The sequence below is a fragment of the Coregonus clupeaformis genome, chromosome 3 (assembly GCF_020615455.1).
Source record: "Coregonus clupeaformis isolate EN_2021a chromosome 3, ASM2061545v1, whole genome shotgun sequence".
NCBI classification, from domain to species: Eukaryota; Metazoa; Chordata; class Actinopteri; order Salmoniformes; family Salmonidae; genus Coregonus; species Coregonus clupeaformis.
The window spans coordinates 40789384-40806257 of NC_059194.1; the positions used below are offsets into that span (position 1 = coordinate 40789384).

Below are 16874 nucleotides of genomic sequence, written 5' to 3' on the forward strand. Positions count from 1 at the left end.
CCCCTGGGTATAACTGTAGGGTTATGTCTGGCTCAGGGGAATCACGACTGGGAACAGGGGATACTGAATTCAGCCCACTGGGTATAACTGTAGGGTTATGTCTGGCTCAGGGGAAACGGAACTGAGATCAGGAGATACTGAATTCAGCCCACTGGGTATAACTGTAGGGTTGTTTGTTCAAAAGCAACAGGGCCCCCCAACTAACATTTACATTTACATTTACGTCATTTAGCAGACGCTCTTATCCAGAGTGACTTACAACTAAGATGGATAATGCATGTCTATGACAGGGGTGCAGGTTTTTGTTCCAGACCAATACTTACAAAAATAATATACAAAAGTGAGGATGTTATCTCAAAGATGCAAACATGTCACATTATCATGACAACTTTAATGAGATTTGGAGTGCCAGAGCAGAAACTGAAATATAGCGCCATCCTGTGGACACAATTTCTCCAGTCATAACATGTTGCCATACTGTCCTAAAACTGAGAGCTCCACTGTATCTCTCCACTGTTTGTTTATAGGCTATAAAGCCGAGAGAAATCACTGAGTTCACCTCTATGACTTAGTGACGTGTCCAGTGTGCTGGTATTTATATATTATGGGTTATTAGTCACCCCTATCTAAGATCAAAGGCCGTAGTCAGGGAAAGCACCAGCATCCTGTTTTGATTTCACTCTGTTAACACTACACAGCAGAATGGTTTTATCATCTGAACAAGACTTGTGTATTATCATGTATTATTAACACTACATGTTATCATTAAGGCTAATTTGATGCTTATTTTACATAGGCACTAAATACCTACACAGTTTTTTATGGATTTATCTTCATAACCTATCTCTGACTAAGAAAGGCTGATTATATGCAGCCTATTCCTGCCAAGGGGGAAGATGTAACAGCCTCATTAGGCCTACGTCCTTCATGTCAGACAGCTATTAACATATATCGACTTCAGGGTCAGTGGGTGTTTTTGTTTAGTACTCAAACAACAAGTAGGCATACAGTTAGTATAACCTCACACCGGCACATTACTACAGATACATGTGCAAAATATCAGCCTTGCAAAGCACAGTGAAATTGTCAAAGAGCAATACTGAGATTTCAAAGTGGTAAACGATGCATAATATGCATAATGTACTTGTTTTTTTGCAAAATTAATAGGCCTACTGTGCATTTTATTCATGTTGAATTTAGGCATATTAGTAAATGTCTTATTTATAGCCTACTGCATTCTATTATTCTGTTCTACACTATCTAAAAAATTAATTGGACAGCTGTCATGTTTATTTCATCTCGTTCAACGCTCTTTGAGACGGCCTCCTCCTATCCAAAAAGCATTTTGAGTATTAAATATTTGAACCATGTCTGTCTGTCCGGAACAGCCGGAGACACTCAACCATAATGTAAAGGTGCCCTAATTCCAGCGCAATAGCGTACCTGTGCTCAGGAGCCTGTGACCGAACGCACTCCCCTCCTTCCCCTCCCCCTCTCTCTCTCTCCCGTCCCCGCCACCCCTTCAGAGTTTGTATTGCACTCGTTGCAGTAGGAGGGTTCATGTGCACATAATGACGTCGCTCTGCAAGTCTGTCTGACTCCTTCGCTGTTTTTATCAGTCATTCTATCGAAAGGCTAGAAAATCGTAAATCTGCGGAATTATGGTCCGAATGTGAGAATATCTGACGCGTTCGATTTATATGTCGCTCTCGATCGGTGTGTCAAAGCAGTGTCTTGATGTTGAGGATTACGAGTGATATAGGCTACGCAGCTCAGAGTCCAAACCTACTGTTCGGTGCGTTGAGCTGTCAGAACTGAAACTAGTGGATGTATGGCAAGAGAAAATACAGAATAGCTCAAGTGGGGGATATTGTAAAGAAGAAGAAATAAGGTACAGGCTTGTTTTCGTGTCTTTAATCTCTCTTCTGGATTATTGCTGCCCAGCAACACAGCCACTTGACAAATCTGAATGTCGTAATTAAGGTAAGGGCGCATAATGATATAGCTCGAGGTAGGTAATAGACTAGTGGTTATTATAATACTTAGATTAATCTGTCAACTCCCTAAACGAAATGTGAATTACTTTAAAATGTCACCTGAATTATCCACAGGAAATCTTTAACTTTGAACTATATCCTGGGGGACCGCTCAGACAGATTGTGACCTATAGGCTATAAATAAAATTAAAGGCTGCTCTATTTCTCTTTCTTTCTAAACAATAATAATAGCCTAATAATAATAATAATTTGACTTATTTGCGCCCAGCAGGCTATTGGGCGCATTTATTTATTATGGAATCTAAACTGTTTAGGACTTTTCAAAGATCAGTTAATAACAATTTGAACTTTTTCTCCAGTGACATTTCCATCAGATAATAATTCTTTACAATAAGAAATCATGGATAAGACTATGGCTTGCTCCGCTGTCATTGCAGAACTACGATGTCTAAAATGACCTGCATTCTAACTATTAATGCACTTTTGAAATAGTTTTGCACACTCTTCGATCAGTTGCATCAATGTCAATACTGTGATGTGCATTTTGGTAGATCAGATTGGCCACAAATGTTGCATAGCCTTCCTTCATCTGTCGTTACAACCTGGCATGTAGCCTACCTGTTTTTGTAGTTTGTGCGTCGACAACTAACCTATCACATAAGCGTTCTCATTTATTATAGCCTAACCCGTAATTAGGTCAGCTCAATCAAAATTGCATTGTTTTTCTTTAGTCCTTCACTTTGACAGTAGGCTAAAACATAAGTTTACGAGGGCATAAGTTTACGAACAACAACATTACATTACCCATAATATAAAGGGCTAAATGTGATAGCATGGGTCAATACTGCCCATTGAATTATTCTCGAAAGTTGTGATATGTTTTCCAGAAGACGCTCAAAGATAGATACCATTTCAAGTTATGTCGCAGCTATGTTGTGTCTGAAAAACCAATAGCGGAGTGACAGAATAGTCGGACCAATCCGTGAATGGCGTGATAAAAGTTTATGTGACGCTGTGTCTGTCTCTATCCAATGGAAGTGCCCAAGAGGAGGAAATGAACAGTATAAAACTACGTCATGTATTTTTTAAAGTCAAACTGTACTGACTTGGCGATTTAATGGTACAGTAAGTGCAATTAACCCTTTCCTGCAACCCAGAAGTTATTATAATGTTATGCATCTAAATAAATAAATTATAAGAAGGAACTTGTTATGTATGATAAGGTGTGATGGGAAATTGAGTCATAGAACGATTATTACTCAGACATGACAACACACAATCTATAATAATAACTTAATACATTAACTTGACAATTCTAGCTGGTGTTAAATCACTGTAAAATCAAACGTGTATAGGTTCAACAAATATGCAGAGGGAATGGATCATGCTCAGCTCCTAGCACTGTGCCTCCCTGTGCATCTGCTCTAACTTTTCCCCCCTAGAGACATTCTCAGGTCTCCAAACATGACTTAGGCTGTCCCAAATGGAACCCTATTCCCCCATAAGGCCCTGGTCAAAAGTAGTGCACTTTAAAGGGAATAGGGTGCCATTTGGGACATACCGCCTTAGACAAAGTTCCCATATATAACAATTTCACCCTCAGGGATTCTTAGTTTAAAAGCCAAAGCAAATAAACAGTTGACTAAGTGAGGAGGAATGTCTAAATGAATTTCCAGAAATTAATATGACTTGATTGACAGAGAAAATGCTTGCTGATTTAAAAGGATACTTAACTTGGATACTGTAGATGTTTAATTTCCCTGCTATATAAACACACTTAAGTCAATCTTAATGAAATCCCCATCCATTGAATAAATACTTTACACTGTTCATGATTTAATAAATATTTGTGTTCAATTACAGTTTTTATATTCAGTAGTATGCTCTCAGCTACGGCAATATGAGATTCCAGCGGCTTGTGCATGCTATATGAATGATGCATAAAAAATTGCCTACCACTTTGAATTCATATTTAAACAGCATTCATTGAATGAATGTATTCCTCCAACCTGCAGGTGAATCAATGACCCAGCGATGGAGACCAAAAGATACCCAAGTTTCTTCGAAGGATCCACGGACACGGAGAAGAACAGATGGTCCCATGTCCCCAGCAGTGCCATGGACTACTGCTGCAGCGAAGCCGAGGAGGCCGACAGCCTGAACCTGAACAGCAACAGTGATGTCCTGATGGACATAGTCAACGTCAGCTGCTCCCCCAGCAGCAACACAGCCGACGGCAAGGAGAGTAACAATAACAACAAAGAGAAGAAGAAGTTAGAGCAGCAGCCTACTCTCAAACTGACCCAGAACCAGCACCAGCCTTTTGTTCTCCCCCTCTTGAACAGTTCCCTCCATGGGAGGAAGCCAGAGATGATGGACTCCAAGGAGCTCTCCAAAACTGTGGCTGAGTCCATGGGCTTGTATATGAACGCGGCCAGGGAGGCCACGGACTTTGGCGGCTTCGGCCAACAGGGGGGTCATTGTAGCCCGGGGAAGATGTACCCAGCGGGGGTTTGCAGGCGCCCCTGTCTCGAGGACAGCCAGTGTGCTGCGTCCACGAAGTCCCCTTCTACGGGGTTCCCGAATCAGCCCAGCTCCACCCCAGGGGATTGCTGCTCATCTGGAACCCCAGCAGGGTCAGCCATCTTGGGCTTGTCTCTGTCCTGCAGCCCCCAGACGCCCAGCTCCATCTCCAGCCCCGGAGGCAGCAACAACCTGGTTTCGTCCACCACCAGCCCCACCTGCTTTGGGGGGCCATTCGCCTGTTCAACCATCAGTAGCCTCGTCAACCAGCAGAACGCTGCCGGCCCAGCTCTAGCCCACAACCACGTCCACAGGAGGAACTCGGCCACCTGCAGCCCAGCAGGGTCCAGCACGGTGGGGTCGCCTCCGCTCACTAGCCCCCTCAATGTGATGCGGTCGCCCATCTCCAGCCCCCAGAGCATGAGCAGCGTGCGCTCCCCACCGTCATGCAGCACCTCTACCAACATGAGGTCATCGTCTGTATCCAGCCCCACCGGCAGCACCAACAACACGAGGGCTTCATCGTCTATCTCTAGTCCGACCACCGGGGGCCCCATGGCGGTGTCCTCGAGCCCCAGGAACCCCTCTGGCAGCGGGGGTGGGTTTGCCGTGTCCAGCCCTGCTAGTGAATTGGGCCTGGTCCAAAATGACTCCAACAGTCCAGAGGGACGAGGAGACCAGCAGGACTTCAAGAAGTTTGAGTTCCCCAAGGTGGAGAGCGTGGACGGGGAGATGTTCAACGTAGGCCTGGACCACATGGGTATGGTGAAGTTCATCAAGAATGAACCCGACACAGACTATAGGAGCATGTGTCTGGGTAACGGTAGCAACAACACAAAGTGTAACCAGGCCACCGGTTGCCCCGGCAACGGCTCACCTTTCATCAGACAGATAAAGAGTGAGCCAAACAAAGACGGCGGCGGATGCATGAATCCTCAGTGCTACAGTGAGCAGCAGCAGCAGCAACACTCTATGGGTCTCTTCCAGTCAGGTCCGTCCGAGATCACCTACTTGTCTCTGAGGGACAATGTTGACGAATACAGTCTCTCTGGGATCTTGGGACCTCCGGGCACGGAGATGAATAGCAGTTACGAAGCCGGCGTGTTCCCCCACAACCTCCTGTCTAAAGTTAAACAAGAGAACAACGATGGCAGCTACTACCAAGAGAACAACAACAACGTTGTGCCCACGTCGGCCATTGTGGGCGTTAATTCAGGCGGACACTCGTTTCACTACCAGATCGGAGCACAGGGGACAATGTCTTTCTCGCGGCACGACCCAAGGGATCATGGGACAAACCCCTTATTGAATCTAATTTCCCCTGTTACCGCGTTAATGGAGTCGTGGAAATCTCGGCCCGGCATGTCGCAGGGTCCAAGAGGAGAGGGCTATCCAGGTCATGGCTGCATGCCAGACAGCATGTCAAGGTAAGAAAGAGATGGATGCTGCTGCACAACTCCAGGACAGTAAGAGCGGCTGGCTGGCTCAGAAATGTTTGTTACCTTCAATATAGAAAAGTTGAAGGAGAAAACAAACAGCATTGTGGGTACTGTAGTGCTGCTGCACAACTCCAGTACAGTGCGCTGGCTCAGAAACTGTTATGTTACTTTAGACTTGTTATAAGACGTGATGGATTGGCCACAGCATCTGCACAAAGCACACCCAGTGGTATAATCCAAGTGCTCTCATGTGCAGAGAGTTGCTCCCTGCTGTGTAGCTTTTGAGTCGAACTGAGTCTGTTTACTTCAGTGTGACAGGATGAATGAAGGGGACAGTGTGTCTGTCTTAAAGACCATGTGGCCCGAGGGGTTAAAGAAGGGCGTTTGCTCCGAGTCGGGGACTACCAAAATACTAATAACAACAAGGCTTGGGAAAGGGAAAAGCAGCGGGATGTTGGCTTGGCTGGGAGAACAGGAACTAAGGGATGGGGTCCAGGTCATTGTTACAGTGCATTAGCATGGGATAGCAACATAGCAACACACACTGCTGCCCTGGACCTATTCTCTACTGTATCTAATAGAGGCTAAAGTTTGCTCTCTTATCAGAGCTATGTGTATGCACAAAAACAAAATTTATTGAACTGTTATTGAGAGGTCCGTAAAGGACCTTGTGTAATGCAAATATATTTTTACGAGCCTGAGCTGGCAATTATGTGGCGACGTCATAAATTATTATGAATGATAGATCACATGCTTTTGTTCTCAGATATAGGAAACAAACAGTTGCTTTGCAGGGCGGAGCCCCGGCCACCAAACAAAAACAAACATGCAGGAAAACGGCCAATCTGGCAACGTCTAACTTTGACACAGTTGTTGTTCGGACAGTTTATCTGATGTCCCAGTTGAGTGTGAAGCTAAATACAGCATTATGATATTAAGATCCAGGATTAATAAAACAAAAGATTCACAGCTATGAAACCGACCTGGAAATTGGAAAAAAATTGTCCAACTTTGTTGCAAATTCAGTATGTGAAGGAGTTACATAAATCATTCCTTCCTTGCATAAGGAGTTTGTTTATTTGTTTACAGTTAATTTAAAGATATGAAGATATGATTATGGCTCTGGTATTTGGAGAGTTTCGGATTTGTTTTTGGTGTGATATATTTCTTTATTTTGATCATATCACAGAGGGGATGTCTAATAATGGTGTTATAAAATCTGAGCTGATCACTGAAGCCGTAAACGTATGCACGACACGGCACACTGTAAATGTCCTACTTATTATTGCATCTTTACGAGCTCAAGTCGGTGCAGGAAGCACTAAACAAAGCCATAAACGGTATCCCCTCCTGACTTACAAAACTTTGATAGATGTTTCCCTAAGAGAAATACATTTGATTATTTGGGGCAATGGCGCCTGGCTTGGAATGCTTTTGTTTGTTGTTTTTGCCCAGAGACAAGCAGAGAAGATTACGCCTACTACTGCTAGACTAGCCCAATTGGCCAATGTGTTCCAATGTGGTTGCAACATTTACATTTTAGTCATTATCCAGAGCGACTTACAGTTAGTGAGTGCATACATATTTGTATTTTTTTCATACTGGCCCCCCGTGGGAATCAAACCCACAACCCTGGCGTTGCAAGCGCCATGCTCTACCAACTGAGCTACACGGGGCAACCAATGATTTATATATACACTAGTTGACTGATAGGGGGTGCAGTGTTGAAACCACCGTGCCTCCATCTTGGCACTACCTCATCGTTGTAACAAATATTTTGGAAGCTTTAGAAATGCATTTATTAATGTCTACATTCGTTTTTGCCACATGTATTCTATTACAGACACCATAGTGCATCATTTTAAATGAAATTATGTGAGCTAAACATAAAAAAGTATATATATTTTTTAGCTTATTAATGTTACTTTCCCCACTATAACAAAAGATACTTCAATACATGTAATCTTGTCCTTAAAACATTAATTGAAATACTGTAGAATTCCATTCATTCCTATGGCGGACTGCTCCTACTGGGGGGAGTGCCAATATGGCCGACCGGTGACTTCAAAGCCTCTCAATGGCCAATACATAGCATCAGCAATCAAGGGTTTATATTCATCATTGGTCGCAACTAATGATTTTTCTCTCTCTCCCCAACCCCTTTTTTTTTGAACGCACTCACAAACAGATCTACAACAATTATCCAATCTCACTCAAAATAGCACCAATAGCCCCATCAGTCTGGTTAAAAATGGTTCAATGATCATGTCAGCCTTTGTCCTGAGGCTGTCATGTTGGACCAGGAGGTCAGTCCCTGTCCCATTGAGTTGAATGTAATATGGACACCAGGAGCTTTACTAAATCCAACACATCGCTTCCTATCAGTAGACCATGCTACAACTCATTCAGTTGTTCTGGCTGTCTGATCAGGGCTATTCTTGTCATACTTGGCTATGGAATGGTCAGTGCTCTTTTGGCATTCAGGATGTACAGTAGAGTATGTGACAGGGGGTTAGGGCATGTATTCAAAAAGTGATTTTAGAGTAGGAGTGCTAATCTAGGGTCAGGTTATAAAATGTTCATAACATTTTATTCATTATGATCTAAAAGTCGTAACTGATCCTAGATTGGCTCTCCTAATCTAAAGACTCTTTGTGAATATGGGCCCAGAGAATTAGTTAAGATCAGGTGGGAATTAGTCAGATTTACATGCCATTCTGTCAGTTCAATTTCTATGGTTACACAGAAGACATATGCAAACTCATGACAGTAACAACCTAAAAAAAAAAAATGTTCTACTGTACTTTATGACCTAAATACTTGACTATGCTTGTATAACCCTCTCTAACCCCCTCTTTCAAGAAATCTGGCCTAGTTTGACCCCATACTGATTTGAATAAATCAATTTCTCTTTCAACAGTTAGAATGATTATCCCTAGGGTACGAGCAGCAAATGAACTCAATGGTTTTTCCTAAACGGTTGGCCCGCCCCTGACTTCATTGTGTTTTAAATCAATACTGGATACAGAGGAATAGCCGGATGTTTGATTGGCAGAGAGCGAGGTGATGTCTATGTGCAGTGGAATGACTATACTTGTGTTTGTGTTTACACACGTGTACTGGTGTGTGTGTATGTGTGTGTGCCCCTGCGCCTGCATACAGTATCTGTGGGTTTCTGTGAGATAACAAGGCATGCAGTTCCTCCCAAATGACCTGGCCGTTACCTTGGAGACAACCTGTCTCTTCCCCTATGGTGGGAGCCAGAGCTTCAAGTGATGTTGACGGGATCACTGCCACCCTAGGCCTAATGAGATCCAGCTTAGCCCCCTAATGACAGGCAGGATGACAGTCAGAGGTGGGCCTGAGCCTGGCCTGGCCGTATGGCAGGGAGCCAGATACAGACACAGCTCTGGAACTGCCGCTCTCTTTGAAACTACACACTTAGCGCCTCACAGGAGAGGTTCAATCAAACACGCACTGGGGAAGACTAGCCAGAGTCCTGCTGCTCTCAAAGAAACAACACTTCATTCCAACTACATATAGCTCATCACAAGAGGAGGGGTTCAATCAATACTGCACTGCAGAAGACCCATATGCCTTTGATTAAGAAATATTGCTTTATTTAATTATATTCCTGTGCTGAGAATGCTTGTTTTTATGTGATTAATCAATTTAAAAAAAAATGTTGTTTCACTCAGTGGACAAAGTTTATGGTACCTATGAATTACATTTTCTTAGGGCGTTTACAATCGTTCCAAGTAGCCAAGCTTTGCCGCAGTGTGAGTTGGATGGACTTCCTGCCAGGATCACATAACCCCAAAAAGTCCAATTGCAGGAATTCTATGGTCCAGTCCAGCTCTGGATGGGTTAGTATTGTACCCAGGCCAGTATTTCATCAGGAGAAAGTTACATAACCGTTAAAAACCAGCAAGAAACTGGAACTTCCTTTGATCAACTGAAGCCTTGGATGGCAGGGAGGGAGCGAGAGAGAGAAGGAGGGAAAGAGAGAGAAAGAGAGAGAGAGACAGAGAGAGAGAGAAGGAGAGAAAATCGAGAGAGAGTGCTAGCTCGAGAGAGAAATCCCTGTACAGTTAGTATTTTTTTCAGGCATCACTTTGGTTTCCTCAGTAAATGAGGGTAATGTTTTTTAATTAAAAATGACTGTTCGTCGGAGGAGTCTGGATTACTCAGTGCGAAAGCGTTTTAACTTTAATTCAAGAGAGAAAAAAAGAGAGGGAGAAAAAGAATCTCCTTAGCCCAGAATTATTTTCCATCAGAGCCTGGTTTGCTTCAGTGCTTGGGGAGAAACAGGTGGCCAACTTTATGCGGTGCAGAGATTTACATTTTGAACAGGATTTTCCCCAGCTCTACTTAAATAAGATGATATTCGACTGTATGTTTGTAGGGAATCCACTAGAAGTATTTACTGTTTAAAGCTTGTAGGGGATCCTATAGTCCGATGTACAGTATTACTTCAAAGTCTATGTAATAGCTTAAAATCCTCTTTTGAGTCTACCTCCTTAATTGAGATATACAGTGACATGTGAAAGTATTCACCCCCCTTGGCATTTTTCCTATTTTGTTGCCTTACAACCTGGAATTCAAATTGATTTTTGAGGGGTTTGTATCATTTGATTTACACAACATGCCTACCACTTTGAAGATGCAAAATATTTGTAATTGTGAAACAAACAAGAAATAAGACAAAAAAACAGAAAACTTGAGCGTGCATAACTATTCACCCCCCCCCTCATCTGACCAGAGTACCTTCTTCCATATGTTTGGGGAGTCTCCCACATGGCTTTTGGCGAACACCAAATGTGTTTGCTTATTTTTTTCTTTAAGCAATGGCTTTTTTCTGGCCACTCTTCTGTAAAGCCCAGCTCTGTGGAGTGTACGGCTTAAAGTGGTCCTATGGACAAATACTCCAATCTCCGCTGTGGAGCTTTGCAGCTCCTTCAGGGTTATAATATAATATGCCATTTAGCAGATGCTTTTATCCAAAGTGACTTACAGTCATGCGTGCATAAATTTTTGTGTATGGGTGGTCCCGGGGATCGAACCCACTACCTTGCCGTTACAAGCGCCGTGCTCTACCAGCTGAGCTACAGAGGTCTCTTTGTTGCCTCTCTGATGAATGCCCTCCATGCCTGGTCCGTGAGTTTTGGTGGGCGGCCCTCTCTTGGCAGGTTTGTTGGGGTGCCATATTATTTCAATTTTTTAATAATGGATTTAATGGTGCTCCGTGGGATGTTCAAAGTTTCGGATATTTTTTTATAACCCAACCCTGATCTGTACTTCTGCACAACTTTGTCCCTGACCTGTTTGGATAGCTCCTTGGTCTTCATGGTGCCGCTTGCTTGGTGGTGCCCCTTGCTTAGTGGTGTTGCAGACTCTGGGGCCTTTCAGAACAGGTGTATATATACTGAGATCATGTGACAGATGTGACACTTAGATTGCACACAGGTGAACTTTATTTAACTAATTATGTGACTTCTGAAGGTAATTGGTTGCACCAGATCTTATTTAGGGGCTTCATAGCAAAGGGGGTGATTACATATCATGCACCACTTTTCCGTTATTTATTTTATAGAATTTCTTTTAACAAGTTATTTTTTTCATTTCACCAATTTGGACTATTTTGTGTATGTCCATTACATGACATCCAAATAAAAATCTATTTAAATTACAGGTTGTAATGCAACAAAATAGGAAAAACGCCAAGGGGGATGAATGCTTTTGCAAGGCACTGTAAATGCTGTCATGCACCATTAAGTCATGGAAATGGTGTTAGTGTTTAAATCAATGTGGCTGGGGACCAAATTAAGATACAACCTAAAAGGCCCAGTACACTTGTAGGTACCTAGTAGGTGGCTGGGTCTAAATCAACAAATAAAAAAATAAAACCTATTTCTCTACATTTTATGCTTATGGATAAAAGAGAGCATTTATTTAAAGTTACGCCAACGTTAATTTTTTGCCCTTGAACTTGGAGCCAATGGTTTGTGTGTATATCCTATAGAATAGGCCTGCCAGCACGCTGTAGTTGGCTGGTTAAGTAACGCAGCCCCAGTCATAGAAATATAATTAGTAACTCTAATAGTACTATATAATTTAATTATACTATATGTATATTTCATATTTATTACTATTTTAGTTATTGTATTTCTATGGCACCAGCCTGGAGAAGAGGAGTAGAATTGAGTCAGGTGGAGGAGAGGAAGTGCCGGTTAAAAAGGAAAAGAGAAGGCTTTGCCTCTGGACCTGGGCCAAGTCCCAATGTTCTACTGGCTGGACGAAAGGGCGTACTCCTGAGAGAACGCTAATAGGCCTTTAATTGTATGTTCTTCTACTAAATTAATGGATGGCATTGATTTGATTAATTCAGACGCGGCTGGATACTAATATCTAATTAAATCCACGTCCTCGTGGTGCTGCTCGGTACGGCTGGCCCCGGTGCATTGTGGGTTGTGAGGCTGTGAGGGGCGTTAGTTGCTCGTTTGGGATGTGGATGTGAGACAGGGGTGTTGGGGGGCATGTCCCAGGTGTCTTTACCTGCCCTAGCAAGGACAGTGTCCCTTGAGGAGGTAAAGACATTAGAGTCTTAGCTAATTCCACGTGGTCACATGAGAACTACCGTATGTCGGGTCCTCACCTTTGTGTAATAATAATGACTGGTGTTTTTCCATATCACCCCTGTGATATCTCAAGTCTATGAGTAACTTCCCATCTGTTAGCTCTGATAATGTCGTTTGTAATAGTTAATTTCTCTTTTATCCCGCATTATACCGCACTCAACATAAAATAGTGTGTGAGTAAGTCACACACACACACACACACACACACACACACACACACACACACACACACACACACACACACACACACACACACACACTATTTTATGTTGAGTGCGGTATAATGCGGGATAAAAGAGAAATGAACTATTACAAACGACATTATCAGAGCTAACAGATGGGAAGTTACTCATAGACTTGAGATATCACAGGGGTGATATGGAAAAACACCAGTCATTATTATCAATGCAAGGATTATGAGAGAAATGAGCTCAAAAAGAATCACTTGAAGCTATGGACTAAAATAAAATAATTATTACAGTTGTCTTATGAAATTAATTTTGTATTATGACATTCAAAGCCTTGGTTAAAAACACTGAACATGATTCTCGTCATGAAAAGATGAGAGGAGAAAGGAAGGATATAACCTAATGAATTGATCATACAAGCGGTAATTACTCGTTTCCTACCTCCCCCTCTCTTTCTCTGTTACTGCATCTCCCCCTCTCTCTCTCTGACTGTACAATCCTCCTTCCCTTTCCACCCTTTTCTCTCTCGTTCACTCTCTGACTGTACCTCCCTCCCTCCCCCTCTCTCCCTCTCCCCCTCCCTCCATCCCCCCTCCCTCCCTCCCTCCCTCCCTCCCTCCCTCCCTCCCTCCCTCCCTCCCTCCCTTCCCTTCACTCCCTCTTCTACTGTACTTTCCTCTGTCTCACTCTCTCTTTTGCTGTACCTTCTTCCTTCTCTCCCCCTCTCCCTCCCTCCCTTTCTGTTCCCTTTCTCTCTCCCTCCTTCTATTCACACACACACAGCTTGGCACCCTAATAAAAGTGTGGTTGCCTTTCGCAAGGACTGCTGGGATCAGAATGCCTGTCCTTATTTCAACCTCTTCTTGAAACAGGGTTTGATGAAACTTGGCCAAATTTCCACTGTGGGCCATACTGTAGGCAGTAGGCACAGTGTGTGTGCTCAGACATACAGAGGCTTGTCCCTCTCCGTCATTGAGCTCTTTTATATACTGTACGAAGGTAATGTAACTGTATACTTCTACCACTACGATGCAAAGCATGGGATTATTGTGACGATTGTCCTGGTTTCTATCAATAAAAGTTGTGTGAAATGGGTGAGAATAGTGTCAGGCCTTGTTAATGAAAGAGTTATCAAGACACTGAGGCTCCTATGATTTATATAGAAGACTGTTTATGAGCTACCACAATGCCCTTTTAAGTTGGTGTAGGCTACGATTCATAACAGAAGAATTCGATTGTGGGATTTTGATATTACGGTAACTTAATTGTGTCAAGAGTCTGGACAGATTTTACGGTAGCAAATATTTGATGTCTATCGGTTTGATGGACAAGGACATCATTCACATTCATCCGAGCTATAAAAAGCAATGAGATCCATATTACATTTTAGTTTTCTTTGAGTAGAATCCCTCCTCTCCTTCTCAGTGCATCATTGTCTTCCTCCCTGCATTCTGATCTGCTCTACTGACCAAATAAGGGCATGGCTCGATTCATCATTCATGTTTAATTGGAGTTTGCATAAGTATTCAAGCCCTGAACTGCTGTGTTTACTTAGCCTAGCTAGCAGCTATCTCATCACTGGACAGGACGGGACTCGACTCACTGACATACGCGGAAATAGATGCCATTAAGGAAAACACTTCAAAAAATGTAAATTGTTCTGCTTAAGCGGTCCGTTAAAAAGTCCAGTTGGCTCAATTAGATGGGAGGGAAGGGGGGGATACACACACCCATGTACACACACGCACTGTACTTTTCAGAATATGTCTAATAAATCTTCAAAAGTGGCTGTCGCTATGGCTACGTGATGGCATCAAATATGACCTAGTAGTAGCACACTGTCACACAGAGCTTCTCTTTATATTCTAACCTGGTCTATGGGAAACAACAACGGACTGTGTCAGTCAGTGTGCTCTGTGCTTTGTCGGGTCTTGAGTTGCACCCAAAAAACCCACCCCATGAAATCCCTGGTAGTTTGTTATGACTCAGGCTATCATGTATGTAGCGCCCTGGGGACAGGCTCTGATAATGTAGCGCCCTGGGGACAATCTCTGATACAGTGACCCAGCCAATGTAAAAGGAGACTTCTAGGGGTCTGATGACAGTCCATAGAAAATACACTGTATCACGTTGAACTTGTTGACATCCACGCAGAGCTGACGCGGACGCAATCGGGTGACCAAGACTTTAAAAGGGGTAAACTTGTTTATCAGGAATCAAAATGGCTGCCTATTGCAGGTAGGGATGGAGGGTATAGGGTTAGATAATCATCCTGTAATTGCCTGGGCCTTTGTGCTAATGACAATGACATTGGCCCACAATGGCCCCTGTTATGTAGAACAGATCCAAAGCCATTGTGTACAGGTTGTGTGAAGGTATATGTTGGGGTGGCTCTGGCGCCCTACAACACTTGTGTGACTTACAGGCTGTTGTATTGTTTGCATGGGAGCCATGTTGTGCAGACTGAATTTTTTTTACTCGACAGTGATACTTTCATACAGCAATGGTGAGAGATATTTGTTCCCATGTCTTGTTTACGAGTGTCCCTGGCTGCCATGTCCAAATACCCTGGTGTCTTTTTAGGAGAAGACCTGGTTATGGGGCAACCTGAATCCAACCTAGATCCAAAATGGAGGATCAGTATACACTGGAACCATTGTGTTCCCTGTCAATTGGCTCTGTGGACCCACAATGTTTCTCTACAGTGCACTGCCCTAGGACTGGCAACCCCCTGGCCCTGGTTTAACTGCACTGTACCTGGCACAGGCCAGACATTCCCTGTTTACTGTCTGCTGTTGTTTCGGCTGCCACCAGCCACTTGGTTTCAGCTGCTTGGTTCAGTCTAATCGGTTAGGGAGACAGGCTGGCTTTTATTTGGATTCAGCCCTGTTAAGCAGGCGGGTTTCTGTCGCGGCTTCAATAGGAGCAATGTTTTATATACAAACTTGCCCTGGTTTAAGGGGTTAGGGTGGTTGTGTTGTTAGTTACAGTGGCCCATACTGTGAGATTATGGTTCCAGCCGCAAAAGACACCTATGAAGTTGTTCTAGTTTTACTTTTGAATAGTTACTATACATTATTCTCAACACAATACCTGTTTTCTTCTTCTTTGAGTAATGTATTCATTGGCAAGGTAATTGAGAGAGTAGAATTATCCTGCATGCTTCAGGTGCCCATGCATATGATTCTTCTTGAGCTATTCCTGATTTTTAGGAGATTGACCTCATTTAGCACACAAAAAAGATTTATCTTGCAAGAGCACCGTCTTGCCTAAGAAAACAAACAGAGAAAACAGAGTTTTCTCCTCTCGATGCAAATTCAAGTAATACCCGTTGCAGAGTAAATCTTACTAATGCAAATTAGCATTTAATCCGGCGTTTACGGCATAACTAGAGCACACATCTGGAGTGATAATTTGCAGTTTTTACGGTCTGAATGGATGGCTCAGACTCACATACTTAGAGTCTTGGGCCAGTCAGCCAGCCAACCCTTAAAACACAGGTAGGAATGCAGCTAGCTAGCTAGCTTGCACCTTCAACCCATCTTTAGCTAACACAATAACACAGCTTTAACTAACACAATAACACAGCTTTAGCTAACACAATAACCCAGCTTCAGTAAACAACTCAAAACAACAACAACTAAATGTAGGCCCTCTAGATGGCTGTGACACATTGTTTTTGTGGAATGAAACTAGCTCCTTTAGCACAGCGTCAGCTAACAGCTAACACTATGACACAGCTTCAGCTAACAGCTAACACTAAGACACAGCTAACAGCTAACACTAAGACACAGCTAACAGCTAACACTATGACACAGCTCCAACTAACAGCTAACACTAAGACACAGCTAACAGCTAACACTATGACACAGCTTAAGATAACAGCTAACACTATGACACAGCATCAGCTAACAGCTAACACTATGACACAGCTAACAGCTAACAGTATGACACAGCTTCAGCTAACAGCTAACACTTTGACACAGCTTCAGCTAACAGCTAACACTATGGCACAGCTTCAGTAAACAATGCCAAACAACAACTCTTGCCCCAACACTGCACTGTAGCACATCTAGATATGGCTGTGAC

General features: G+C 43.1%; 1 protein-coding gene across 2 annotated transcripts; it reads left to right on the forward strand.

Annotated features, from left to right (window-relative positions):
* The first annotated feature begins 1556 nt into the window (after nucleotides 1-1556).
* Nucleotides 1557-5986, forward strand: LOC123482121 (mineralocorticoid receptor-like). 2 transcript variants are annotated; one of them, XM_045208562.1, is made up of 2 exons: nucleotides 1557-1983; nucleotides 4013-5986. In XM_045208562.1, exon 2 carries the CDS (start codon nucleotides 4032-4034, stop codon nucleotides 5949-5951), a length of 1920 nt encoding a protein of 639 aa, XP_045064497.1. In that variant the 5' UTR covers nucleotides 1557-1983; nucleotides 4013-4031; the 3' UTR covers nucleotides 5952-5986. The 2 variants fall into 2 exon arrangements, with proteins under 2 accessions (XP_045064497.1, XP_045064499.1); XM_045208564.1 differs by having other exon boundaries at nucleotides 1557-1891.
* Nucleotides 5987-16874: the final 10888 nt, after the last annotated feature.

Excerpts from the sequence above, each read along its gene's own strand:
- LOC123482121 (XM_045208562.1), top strand. The coding sequence starts at position 4,032 with ATGGAGACCAAAAGATACCCAAGTTTCTTCGAAGGATCCACGGACACG.